At 43.0% G+C, this 14,388-nt stretch overlaps 1 protein-coding gene across 1 annotated transcript in view; it reads right to left on the reverse strand.

The window, feature by feature from the left end:
• Positions 1 to 14,388, reverse strand: part of Slc24a2 (solute carrier family 24 (sodium/potassium/calcium exchanger), member 2) — a gene marked incomplete at its 5' end in the record, with an annotated part of 219,807 nt that overhangs the window by 24,682 nt on the left and 180,737 nt on the right. Inside the window, 1 exon segment of the mRNA XM_013516390.1 lies at positions 11,289 to 11,407. Within this exon segment, the coding sequence (XP_013371844.1) occupies positions 11,289 to 11,407 (119 nt within the window).

The raw sequence follows: 14,388 nt of genomic DNA on the forward strand, positions 1-14,388 counted from the left end.
ATTGGTTATAGTGCCACATCTCTGGTTCACAGGAAACAGCCTCAGAGGACCACCTGGACCTGCCTGGTGCTCAGCTTGCCTGGATGTTAGTTTGGGCTGTCAGTGAGGCTCTTACTTCTCTGTCTCCAGTCACTTCAGAATTTAGAAGTACTGGTTTTTCTCACTGGGGAGTTCTGCTGGGTAAAAATAAAATGCCAGCACTTAAATGTCAACATAAAAATAGAATTCATTTACCCTAAAACAGTGGTGCACCTCCCTGGCTTCCGGGCTCCAAAGACCTTTAAAAACCTTCCTATTGTGAGGCTGAATTTTTGTCCCCTGGAAGGCATTAATGTGGGGCAGCCTTTCTATATAGGAACTTGTTATTCAGCTCATCCTATTGATACTAATAGATCACAAAAGGCAAGCTGCAATTACTGACCTCCACAACCTTTTAGAATTGGAGCTTTGGCCTCCAAGGGAAGGAGCTCCAGAATTTCAGAACTGGGAGCATCCCAGCTTCTTGACACCACCCTCCCATTTGACGGATAGGAGCCCGAGAGGAAGTGATCTGCTACGGAAGGTCAGAAGGAAGGTCACTGTTCCAGGCCAGGCTTCAGTGACCCCCAAGTCCCAAGTTAGGACCTTATCTTATTTCGCACTGCCTCTCCTCAGTCCTAAAAAACAGGCATGGATGTGCCTTATGTCCTTTCATAACAGGCTTCCCAGCTTTGTTTTGTAATATAATTGTCTTATTTTTTAAAAGGCTAGTTATAGCAAACACTCAACATTTAACTGATGTAATTTCTCTTGGTTCTCTTGGGTCTAAACCACTTTTTGGTGGTTTGGATGGCTACATTTCTTTAAAAAGACGGTGAGAAACATTGGAACTTTGCATTCTTTCCCTTTTTCTGTCACAGGACATCCACACAGTGTGGACAGGACACAAAGGGCAGATTGTGGGTGTGTATGGGAGGAGCTGTTGTGATTTACGGTGTCCTTCAGTGGTATCTGCAAGGTGCACGCTTAAAAGTGAAATGCAGGTGCCAATTAAGGCACTGAAGAGCATCATGTTCTTTAAATAAGGTTGAAAAGAAAGAGTTGTTCTTCTACATGTGTGTCCAAGAACAGAGTGCAGAGTGCAGAGCACTAGTTGGGTTCTACAAGAGGAGGTGGCGACCAGGCACTGTAATGCCAAAGTGAGGGCTTGAGGTTTATGTGCACTTCACTGTCTGATGTCACCCTGGGTGCCTATAGCTGTGAATAACCCTGTATTGGCTACTTCTAGAATGGATATCTAGGGGCATTGTAGAAGACAGATGAAGCCCTTCCTTCCCCATAACAACCCCTCCTGAAGCTAATATTAGCAAGAGCTGAAATAGGAGATGGGTTATTTTCAGACTCCAACAATGAATGCTCAAAGGCTAATAAAGTCTCCTGAGAAGCAAGTGCACAACAAAACAGCATCATCTTTAAATGCGGGACCGTCTCTTCTCTTCCTGCCTCCCTCCTCCTTGACAAAGGTGGCGTGTTTCATTTCCCCAATTAGGTTTCTGTGGGAACTGGTGAAAAGGTGTGAGTGCCTGTGCCATGAGTGTGTGGGAGGTTCTCAGCAGCAGAAGCCCTGGCAGTGCCTTGTCTAATGAAGGGACAGTTGGAGACAGGATTAACAAAGACTCACTTTTTATGTGGTTTCTTATTAAGTAGGAAGTCAGGCACAAGGCTATCTTAAATACGAATTCTGTTCCAGAATGTTCTTTGTACTGTTATTGCTAAAGAATAGCTAATCCATGGAGAGAAGCTAGGACAGTGTTTGTCACATACTTGTAGGAAGCACTCACTCAGAAAAATGTCGGTTCTTATTTTTAAGCATATTCAGGAAAATAATTTCTTTAAAGACATCTAGGAGAATGAAATTTGACTAGGTAAATTACAGTGACATTACCAGGAGTAAAATTCTAAAATTCAATCGTTTGCTATGAATGTGGAAATGGCAATGATTTTGCTCCTCCATCTGTCCACTCATCCAATATTTATTGAACATTTTGTGATACTGGCAATTGAATTTCTTTTTCTCTTAGGTAATATGAATAAATAGAAGGCTTCTGTAAATAAGATGAAATGGAAAATTCCACAGTCCTAGAGACAAAATACTATTTCATTCCAGTAGGTAGGCTTTAAGTCAACTTTCTATCAGAAATAAAACATCCTCCTAGTGGATGGTTAAGACTCATAATATTATGACACCTTGATTCTGTGTTTTGTGCAGAGCTAAAAACAATAGTAGAGTTTGAATTCTCAAAGGTAAAATTACCAAAAAATGCTCTCACACTTAAAACTCTGAAATCAACAATAATTTGGCAAGTAAAAGGTGCTTCCCAAGAAATGTTCTGCTGACAGCTCTCCATTTTGTAAGCTGCAATGGCACCACACTTGTGCACAAAGGAAATGCCTACAAAATTCCGCCCGTAAATACCAGTGAGTTGTTCTCATCTCCATTTTCCCTAAATGTATTGCCCAGTTAGTGGGATCAACATACTAGTAGCTTTTGTTATATCAACTGCATGTTTGAAACCGGATCATGGAAAAGACTGAGCCATAAAAATAGTAACTACTGTGTTGTGGATCATTTTTGTCTTACAGGCCCAAAGACCTGAACTTAAAATCTCTAAGTGATACATGGAAAATGAACTCGAGGGACCCCGAAGCTGTAGTTTGGATTTGCCAAATAAAGTGTGCTGTCAGCCATTTCCAAAGCAAACTGAGTTTTTTGTGGTTTTGCTAAAGGGCTGTAAATCTAAGGATAAAGCATCATGTGCCTTCCTCTATGAAAAAGCAATGAGAGAAGGAGAGTCTTGAAGAAAAAACCTGCAAAACTGTTAGATCAGCTAGTGGAAAACCCCATGCCCAGCCAATGAAGCTGAATTTGGAGATGGGGTCTCTAAGAAAGTAATTAAGCTTAAATGGGGTCATGAGGGTGGGGCCCTGATCCAGAAAGATTAGTTTCCTTTAAGCAGAGGCACCAGAATGCTTATCTATACTCGTGGTGATTCCCTTACCCACCTTCCCGTCTCCCAGGGGCACTGAGAAAGGCTGTGTGAAGACCTGCTGAGAAGGTAAATATTTGTAGCCAGGAAGAAAGCCGTAGCCAGAGACTGAATCTGCCAGAACTTGAGTTTGAATTTCTAACCCTTAAAACTGTGAGGAAATGAGTTTCTGTTAAGTCACCCACTCCATCATATTTTGTTATGGGAGCCCCAGTATACTGATACAACAGTCATATGGATCTCTCTCTCTGTCTCTCTCTCTCTGTCTCTCTCTCTCTGTCTCTCTCTCTCTGTCTCTCTCTCTCTCCCTCTCTCTCTCCCCCTCTCTCTCTCTCTGTCTCTCTCTGTCTCTCTCTCTCTCTGTTCTGGGGCCTTTACACTGAGCTACACCCCCACTCTTTTTCTTATTTTTTATTTTCATACAGGATCTTGCTAAGTTGCTAAATTACTCAGGCTCAGCTCAAACTCCTGATCCTCCTGCCTCATCCTCCACAGGTGTGTGCCACCATACCAGGCTGATATTTATTTTTTGAGTAGAATTTTTTGACTTTGAAAAAAGTCACTGTGCTCACTTAGTACAGTATAGTTTAATTGCCTGTATTTTAACTCATTTTTTTTGAATCTCAGAACAATCTATTTTTGTTCTCTTAGTTTCTCAATGTGTTTGCATTCATTTTTTCCCCACCAACATCCCTTATTCTCTGCACTCTGTTTTATCCTCTGAGTTCCTCCCTCTTATCCACAAAGTAAAAAGAGATAAGTTAAAAAAATCTCTGCTTTGGGCGGGAGTGTCTTCGGAGACATTTGTCTTGCCTTCTGTGTCGACATCCTGAACCAACGGAGATAACATTTCAGTAGAAAACAGATTTTTAAAAACAGTGATAAATCTTTTCCTGTCTCATGGTAGGAAATAGTTTACTCCTCCTATAATACCATCATATGGTTTGTTTTACATATAGATGGAAAAAATTCTTGCATCAATAATTTAACGCATTCCATACAAAATGAGGAGGTTTCACTGAGCAATGACAACTTGAAAACAACTTAATCTTGTACAAGACTGAACTGAAACCAAGGTTTAAAAAATATTTTCCTGTGAGTGATGAAGCTGTCTGGACCTAAGCTTTCCAGGAAGCCAAGCAACTGTTTTATAATGATGTAAAGCAGAACTTGGAGAGTCTGGTGGAATGCAATTGCTTTCCTTCACTTTCTATTTTGCCCAAGTGATTCTGAGGTGCAGCCTACGAATGGGAGGGGCTTCTTTCTGAGCTGTTATTGCAAATTGGCTTTTGCATAGTTTTCTTGGGCTTTGTATATCTTGTTGATGCAATTCATAAAAGATTTGCCAAAATAAAAGTGAACTGGAGAATTAGAAAAAAATAAAAAAAATCACTTTCATCATGCTGTTATCAACTAGACTAGAATTACTCAAAAGAATAGTGATATTATTGTTAGCATTTTTTCTGGGATGGTAATGGAGCCCTCCTCCCCTTTCTTAGTAATGACCCCTTAATCTCTCTTGTATGAATGATGAATACTCTTTGAACTCTTCGGGAAGCACAGTGACAAATGGTATTATTAACAGTGAGATTCTCTGTGCATACAATGTACAATTTTTTGTCAATATTCAAATTTAGGCAGAAATGCAAGAGTCATTTTTAAATATGTTAAAAGGCCTTTGAATGCATCGTAAGCACTGGTAAATTGTCCAGCTCATCATATTAAAACTATAGGGACCCTCAACTTTGTCTTAAAAATATGTATGTATGAACTGATAAATGATAATGTATAAACAGATAATGTATAAACTGATAATGATAATGTATAAACTGAAAATATTATCTCCCCTAATACTGAAATTTATGTGCTAAGGCCCGGTCAGTAAAATGTCATATTTTCTTGTTTCATACTTTATGTTGAGTTTTCATGGACAATAGTAGGTTTCTTTCCTAAGGTGTCATGGTTCTAAGATGGTTTGGGCCTTGATGAGAACTCTCAAAGCCTCATTTCTTTCACCATTGGACTCCCACCCTCAGCTCTGCGCTTATGGTCTGGCAGTGTCAGATATGGAGACCCACGGCTCCCTCTCACACTGTTTCCATCCCCTGGGGGCAGAATCCTCATATTACACTCCACTCATGTTTCAAGAGATTGAAGAATCTCAATTAACAGGAAGGAAAATGCAGTCCTAGACTTTTTAAAAAAACTTTCCCAACAGCGAACCTGGGTGTTACATTTCTTCATTGAAAAAAAAAAAAAAAAGCTACTTTCTCATTGAACAATGGAAGGGTTTGAGGTCTCCAAATGCTGTGTTAAATCTTACCACTTCTGAAAACATTGTGGAGGCAATATTTTAGGAAGAAAGACAAAATATAGATTCTAAGTACCACCTGCTTGGAAAATCTTCAAAGACCCCACCTGACCCAATATTCTTTGACCAATATTTATTATGAAGTCTTGCAAAGGAGCCCTAAAATTATAGCTATAACCTTAAACAATCAGTAATAAGCTACAGACCTTGATATGATGCTTTTTACCCCCAAACTACCTTCAGATCTAAATTTAATAGTACGGAGATTCTTTTTTATAAGGCAGTTAATTCTTTTCTTTATTTTAAAGATTAAAAAAGCTAACAAAAAACCAATGAAGACACAATCAAAGCAACACAAAAACAATACATGACTTCAAAACAAAATGACAGGAATTAACAGTGGTTGCTACATTACATATTGTTGTCTTCAACCAAGTTGCTCAGTCTACCGGACGTAAGAATGTAAGATTGATCAAACAATCAAAGACAGTAACAAGTAATAAAAAAATTGGAAATGATGCAGAAAAAGCAGTTAATTCTTTAAACAGAAATTCAAAAATCATAGTCACTTCCATTATCTTTTCTTGTTTTTTACTTAGTCGTATAACACTTGGACATTTTTATAAGCACCATGATCCTTCATGAAAGCAAGTCTAAATAAGTAACACCAGGGAGAAAGAAGTCAGAGCTGAGTTTCCAAAAGGAAAAGAGGACTTAACATGGTAAAGTAATGTTTGAATTGTGATGTAAGGAAGTAAGAAGTCTGCATTTTATACCTTCTCTGCCTCTTTCTCCATCCATCTGTCATTTGTCCGTCCATCCATCCATCCATCCATCCATTCAGAAAAGTGATTTTCTTATATAAACCTATTTGCCCACCAGGGCATCTATGTGACTCTTATTCAAACAGTGACAATTCTCTGACAATAAAGAGAAATCTCAGAGGTGAAACAAGACATAAGAAGCCATCTTGTGATGCATGAAAATGTAGGACACAATTTTAAAAGATTAGCTTTTCGGATTGCAGAACGCAAGAATACTGCAAGGCACCTTTTCTTTCACCTCCCGCTGTGAGTGGTGTCTACAGGGTTTGCATTGTCTCCACAGTTGGGGAGCAGCTTCACAGCAAGATGGGCAAGTGCCATCACCTGGCTGGGGTCTGGATTAGCAGAGTTAGAATGCAAGAAAATGCTGGGTTCTGGGTGGGGAGAACGTTTTGTTGAAGTGTCTTCCAAATCTGCTTAAATTCTCCATATTGAAAATTTGAGATAGTCGGTAAATTCTCGGTGGCAACCTAGAATTGTGTCTGTGCTGGTTTCAACAACATTTTTTTAGCAATTTGGGAGAAAAAAGTTAGCACCCAGCAGTTTAAAACGTCAAATTACTTCTTGGTTTCACAGAATATACAAATGAAGCAGAACCCCTTTTGCTCAGGGCTTGCTCCTCCGTGCGAGGAGATTTTCAAAAGACTGTTCTTTGCTAGTGTGAAGTCTGCACTGTAGAAACCTCAGAGTCGAGGTGTCAGCGCGAAATTAGTTCCTTGTAAATAGGGTTTTCAAAACAGCAGGTTAGTTAAAGAGACAGGCTGAGCCCTCAGGAGAATACCAGCAGTGAGGGTTTCCATGGATAAAGTCAGGATGCAACCTCCCTCAGCATGCAGTGTGATAAAAACACTACTCAGAAAGCTAGCAAACTAACAAAACAAAAGGCATGGAATCATTTCTGGGAAACTGTGCTTCAGGTGACCTGAAAGTTCCTGTCTGTTTTTAAAATTCTGGAGCCATAACCCTACTTCACCTATCACCCAGTCTTCCCAGCTTGGAAACCTCCGTATCATCTACAGCTTCCTTTCCTTCTTCATTTTCTATGACCAGTTTATTACTACATTTTTCCGGGCTGGCCCTGGAATAGCTCTCAAATCCACCCAGTGTCATTCACACTACAACCAATACTTGAACCTTGTCACCTGGGCTACTTAATAGCTGTTAAAAAGAGATTGTATTAAATGTGCTAATAATAGCAGACCCTTAGGGGAGGCTTGCTATGTGTCTAGAACTGTTCCCAGTGCAGCTGATCCTTACGGCAACGCCACAAGACCAGCACTGTGAGTGCGCGCACCTGTTTTGCAGAGAAGTAAAATGCAGAACAGAAAGATTACGTGGTCGCACTGTGGCAAGGGGCAGATCTGGGACTTGAACTCAAGTGGTTTGTCTCCAGAGTCTGTTCCAATGACTAAGGAATACTGCTTCTGTTTTAATTCAGCCCATTATTATTTTTATTGTTGTTAGTCATTTAACAATACATAATACTGTTACCTGGTTCAAAATCCAAAGCCACGGAAGAATACATATTGAAAAGCTTCTCATCCAAGTTTCCCATTGACTAGGCCCTTGTTCTTTTTTTGGTACTGGGACTCTATCTCAGGCCCTCGCGCTTGCCAGGCACACACTGTACCACTGAACTGTACCCCCGGCCCAGGTGCCGGTTCTGAAGGTATCAGCATTGCCAGTCTTGGGGGCAGCATCCAAGCAGATACTTACAGGTTACTTCCTTCTGTTTTTTTGTCTGCAGTGTATAAACATACTATGCTATACTATCCTATAGTGTAAGATAAATCTGGCACGTTGCCTTTTTCCACTTAACGACACGTATTGAAGAGCATTCCAAATCAGTACAAGAACTTCCTCATTTTTTCTCTTTCTCTTTAAAGACTACAGATGGTCTATATTAGGGATGGACAGTTTTTTCCTGTCAAGGTCCAGACAGTAAATATTTCCAGCTTTGAGGTCCATGTGGTCTCTGTCACATATGTTGCTATTGCATCAGTTTTCCCCCAAAAAAGTAAAAATCATTCTCATCGCATGAGTCTTACAAAAATAGTCTCCAGGCCAGATCAGGCCTGTGGACCAGTGTCTCACCGGAACTCCCTGACCTGGTCTTTTTCTATCTGACTTGTCTCCGCCTTTGTCGAAGAGCCATGCTTCTGTTGCACATTGGGCACTGCTGCTGTGCCCCGGGGCTGAGGGGCAGAGGGCTTGAAGGTCCTTCTCAGTCCCTGCACTACTGCTCCCTCCCTTTCTCCGGCCTGGTGCCCACCCCGTCACATCCTCCCTCAGCTCCTGCAGCCACTTCCCTGCCTCACCCTTGCGATGAACCACGTTTTCCTCCACACCTGTGCTCTGCACCGTGACCCTATGAAACTTCTGCGAGTGTCAGTCTCATGTGGGCACGTCCAGAAGGAAGTCACGTCCCTGTCATGTGCGCCAGGTGTGCCAGCTCTGCCTGGCCTTCTTTCCAGCTGGTGCCACCACACTTGCTATTTTTGTCGCCCTCCCACCCCCACTCCAGCCACATAAATCTTTCTGCTCTACCAAGTGGAGTCCGTCCCTACTTTGTCCCTTGGCCGGCTCCTTCACCAAGTGCACTGTCAGCTCTGAGCTTGCGCGTCTCTCCTCCCTCCTCACCACCGACCCTCTGCACGTGCCCCTTCTCCCATCGCTGCTGTGCCTTGTTCAAGGCCCCGAAGGGGTCTGCAATCATGTGGTCTCAGCCCTGGGAGAACACGGGGCATCGCTAGTACCCAGCACGTTGTCTTGCTGGACACAGATGAGCAATAAATATTTTCTGATCAGATGAACAACTGGAGAATTTAAGCCAGTTTGCCTTTCCTGCTGGATCTCTCCTCACTCCTCAGTTTATAGTTTTCTCTCCAGTTTTGTCATCTTTCTCATCAGTCACTAAACATGAATTTCTTTCTTAAGGCTTTACACCTTGGCACGTGTTGACATTTTGGTTCTTTCTTTTCTGAGTGATAGACGCCTATTCCTCCAACAACACTCAGCTCAGATATTACCTCTTCCGTGGAGTTTCGATACCTTTCCTAGCTAGGATTAATTTCTTCCTTGGGTGGCTCACCGAGGACTTTGTACAGACTTCTATGATCATCCTAGGTCACAGTGCTTACTGGCTGATTTATTCATATCCCGAATGCCAAATATTATGTGTATATGCTATGCTGTTTCATTTTACATACATACAATGAGCTCCTTCAGGGAAGGAGCATCTTGGGTGGGCTTTAAATGGCAAGGAAGTTCATATAGTTAGCACCTAGCTCTACACTAAGTGCTTCATGCATAGTATCTCATTTAACTCTCATAATAACTGCCAGGAGGCAGGTACTGCTAGAGATGAGATGAGAAATGAAACCCAGCAAGTTCGGAACCTCACCCCTGTGCATCTGGAACTCTGCGCTGGGTGGGTCGGCTCTTTGAAGGCATGTTTGCTCACGGGCTCTGAGTGTGCCAGCGTGCTGCACCAATCTGCCCTGTGTTTCCACTTTGAGACCTGGGCACAGCTGCGCTCGAGGAGGGGTCAGCGGACACCATCGCTCCCCTGAGGCAAGGTCTCCCTTGTGGGGGCACAGATGTCCCTGCGCCAGCCAGACGGAGAGGCTGGTGGTGAGGCAGCCCTCTGCACACCTGTGCCCGCCCCAAGGGGAGCCAGGTGTCCTTGGGGCCTGCCTCCCACTGCCACAAGCTGCTTACCCATGTGGGCCGAAGTGACCCTGCCAGCTTCCTCTCCCACTAAGTGCACAGAGGGACCGCAGGGCTTGCGGCAGGAGGGCTCGGGGTCTAAGGCAGAGGGGATGAGGGCAGAGGCAGGTGTGTTTTTTATCCTTTCCTTTATATGAAGACACTTTCTTTACATGTGTGTATTGGGGTGAAGGGCCGCAGGCAACAATGGCATGTTTTCCCTCTAAGAAGTGTAAGATTCCCTCTCCAGCGGAATATTTCCAGGCACAAAGGAGAGCAGAGTGCTGGGTGTGTTGCTGTAGTCTCATTTCTCCTTGTGTGCACCATGTAACTTTTCAGCTCCCTGGGAAAATTCTGGCAAGAGAATGGGTTTCAAACTTTAGGGTACTGCTACTCAAGGTGTGGGTCTTGGATCAGCAGCACTGACCTCACTGGGAAGCCCTGTAGCATCCCAGCCCCCTGAAGACCTAACAACTCCGAATCTGATTTTTAATTTGACCTACACTCTCTGACTCTCTGGGAATTTTTAAGCACCTTTAAGTTTGAGAAGCCCTGACCTTGTGATGCCTGGTTCACTGGCTAAGGAACCACAAATCTAACATACACCACTGTAGTCCTGGCTACTTTCTGAGCAACTATGGTTCAGAGGTAGTGTCACAAGGTGGAGATAATCTAGGTACTATATGAGTCACTCCTGGGATCAAATCTCAGCTCTACTGCCTGTGAGCTAGGTAATACTAATTAACTCTTTCATCTCACTGAGCTCAGCATTCTCAACTATAAAATGGAGATCCCAGTGTCTATACCTACAGGTGTAGGTAGAAAGGTGGTAACATACATGAAGTAACAAATCCGTGGCATGTCGTGAATGTTAAATCTTAGAGGTATTATACCTACCAGGTGGAACCGCGGGTTGGGCTAGAGAGTGTTCATTCCTACCACAGGTAGAGAGAAGGTCAAAGTGTGCTGGCTGTACTTTCTCTACTATTTAACCGTGACCTTAAAGATGCGAAGAATTAGATGGCAGCAGCTGTCACTTTACCATACATCAAAAATCTCCTGGGATCTACCTAAAAATGCTAAAATCTACGTGCTGCTTCCCAGAGGTCTGTTTTATCAGGTGTGAGACACGGCTCAGAGATCTGCATTTTCATCCTTGGGGATCCTGATGCACAAGTCCTCTTATCTCATCTTGGAAACAGCAGCTTAGAGAATATATGAAGTCATCCGATAAATGTAGATCCTGACACAGGCCAGGCCATGGTTTGATACTGGGAAATACACACAAGAAAGAATCAAACCCTACTTGGTGTCCTCGCAGTGGCATCTGGGACTCCAAGGCGGATATAGGGTCTGTGCTGCTATTCGCTGGCATCAGTAAGAACAACAGCCCAGAAGAGCCTTGGAAAAGTGCCTTACCTGGGTCTCTGCTGCTTCAATGCTGTGGGAAAGATTTCCATTCTGTACAGGTTCCGAAGCCTCGCTGGACGGTGTCATTTCAACTTCTGTGCTCGTGCTGTTCGGGAGTTCGATTTTTTCTGTGACATAATTTAAACACACACACACAAAGAAAACAAACAGAATCAATAGGCGGTCAAAGGACATGTTGAAAAGAACATCCAAGATGTTGGGCCAGAGGAAAAGACAGCTGTGTCTGAGAACCGGGATGGTGTTGGGCCAAATGACGGAGGACTTCTACCCTCGTTCCCCATGCCATCCAGCATGCTACGCCCACCTCCATCCCTAGCAGCACTCTGCCTCTACTCTGGTGTGGTGTCACCTATGACCCCCCATAGCTTGCCTTTTTCTGCTCTAGATAAACTAGCCACTCACACAACCAAAGCCAGACCCAGCTTCTACACTGTTGCTTACATCATGGGCCACAACCTTCCTGCAGCAGGATCTTTTGCAGTGCACCCTGGAAAGCATATTGGGTGGGGCAAAATGGTCCCAGGTTTAATCTGCTACTATGAGGCTATCATCTTAGGCAAGTCTCATCCTTCTTCTGTGATCCAGGCCTCTTATCTGAAATGAGTGACTCCCACTGGTTGACCTCCAATGCCCATTACATTTAGCTCTAATTCTCTCCAGCTTTGTGAGTAGGGACCTGGCCAACCAGAAGGCAGGCTTGGCAACCTGGCCCTCCTCAAGAAGCCTGGAGAATGCCACTTAGCACATTGCACACCCGAGTGTCCTGTTGTAGGCGAGGCAAGAAGCATTTGCACAGGGAACAGAGGCCAAAGTCTGTGTCATTACTGACCAAGAGAGAGCAGCTGACCAGAATGAATGCATAGACCAGTGAGTGCAGGATCAGGATTTCCTCTGAGAGCTGAGAAGCCACTTGAGGCCATGGGTAAGGACGGACTCCGTGACACTGGGAATCAGAATGGGCCTGTGTTCACACTTGCTGTCCATTTTGAGCTGTGTGGCTCTGAGGACTGCTGCCACTGCTACTAACAACAAACAACAACAGCAGCAGCAGCACCACAACAGCATGATCAAATGGCATTTCTGCAAGGGTTAAGAAAATGCAGAGAAAGCACTGAGCACAGTGCCTGGTGCAAAGAAAACAAGCAAGGAACAACTATCTGAATTCCCATTATAGTCCCTGCCTTCTGCTAGATGTTTTTTCAGAGCTAAGAAAGCACAGGAGATCAGGGCTCAGCTACTACAGGGATCAGCCAAGACCTCAGTGGGAGGGAAGTAAAAATGTTCCTTGGAACTTCATGCCAATTGTAATAGGCCAGGTCTTGGACTTCAGGGGAGAGCGCAGCTGGGTGGGCCATTGTGGTATTACTCGTCAGTACCACACGTGAGCAGGACCAGCTGCTCAGCTAGGGTCAGAGTGTTTTTTCCTAGCAACTTCAGAAGGACTAAACATTCCTGTGACTAGTGCCTTGGAAAATAATTCGAGAGTTACATAAAAATTGTGTTAGGAGAAGCTAAAATCTGGAAATCGGGGAAATGCTTGTGTTTATGTATTTAGTTGTAGCATATAGAGGCATACATTGATTTAAATATGGGAAGCCATAGAAACTCTGTTGTACTTTTAAAAATATTTTCAACAGTGACAGTGAACTATACGTGATGTTTTGTTGCATGTGGCAATGACAGTTGATTTTGGTATGTTTGATTTAGTTATTTAAACTAAAAAATACTAAGTGAATCAGGGAACACGAAAACCCTCTTTGGGGGAAGTGATACAATCTCAGGATCAATCGGCCATAGCCAAACTTGATCCTAGCAATACAGCATACTGTGTACCAAAGGGAGTCAAGACATCCAAGGGCAGACGTGAACAAGAAGAAACTACCTACCAGACGAAATACCCGACTCAAGTATGCACAGCTTAGCTCATGAAGCACTTTTACATATTGTCTGAGGTCTCACCACCAAAGAAAACATGAAAATAAATTTTGGTTTTACTTTGAAAAGCTCAGATTTTAGGTACATATTATTTTTTAATTACAAAGACACTCACAGACCCAGCAACACTGGAAAGTTCTTTGGAGTTAAGTGTCCTATCTTCCCATAGAAGATTCAATCCAAGCCAAAGATCCCCAATCAGTAGGAGGATGACTGGGACGTAACCCAAGCATCCAATCTTTAATTCAAGCTTCTTCATTCCACACAAGAGAAATAGGGAAGTGGAACAGAACACCTAAGCATCACACGCAAAACGTATCCGAGGTAATAGAATTTGTGGTGTGTCTTCACATTTTTATAATATAAAAGCCAAATATTCTCATTCTAAAAAGTGGGTCCAAGTTCATGGAAGCATAAAGAAGCACACAAAATATGCAAACCATAATCCCAAGTTCAAGATATAACCACTGGCGACATTTTATCTGTCCAGTTTTTCCTTTCATATGCAAATGAAAAAGTTTCCCTAAGACAGAAGTCAGGATGACAGAGAGGGAGAAGCTCTTCTACAGAGTGTCATGTGTTTGGAGTGCAACACTGTTGAATTTTGTCTGCAGATAATTTTAGCTACTTGGGCAATAGCTTCGTTTATAGCATAGATCCAGATTAGGTTAAATTTAGTTTGAATTTAGAATTAGAGAGCTATGTTATAGTTACCAACAGGAGAGCAGGAACACCATGTTCCAAGTTAAAATAAAATACTGAATGTCACAATCTGGTCACACAGGAGTTCTGGAAAAGTCAGCCAAAAGAGACCTGGGTTGATACTGCTGAATTCTTAAGAAAGAAGAGGCAGGCTCAACTCACAGGGATTCTGTCACTCAGTCACCTGAGTGTACGGAATTTAGTGGGTAGGCTGTAAGCAGTGTCACAGGTACAACATCTCGTTACCAGATAAGAATTAGAGAAAGGGGATTCTCGCCCTGGTTTGAACACTGAATGATGTGTGTGTGTGTGTCCCCTGTATGTGGAATCCTTGAAATGGAGTATTGTCTACCCATGAATGGTGATGCCTGGCTGGGAGTTGGTTAGAGCTGCTTCACTGTGCTTTGACTTCTAGTTATTAGAGCCATTCTGTGTCCACTCCTGTCGTGCC

Source organism: Chinchilla lanigera, unplaced genomic scaffold, assembly GCF_000276665.1.
Source record: "Chinchilla lanigera isolate Chin_1 unplaced genomic scaffold, ChiLan1.0 scaffold00033, whole genome shotgun sequence".
Classification (NCBI taxonomy): Eukaryota; Metazoa; Chordata; class Mammalia; order Rodentia; family Chinchillidae; genus Chinchilla; species Chinchilla lanigera.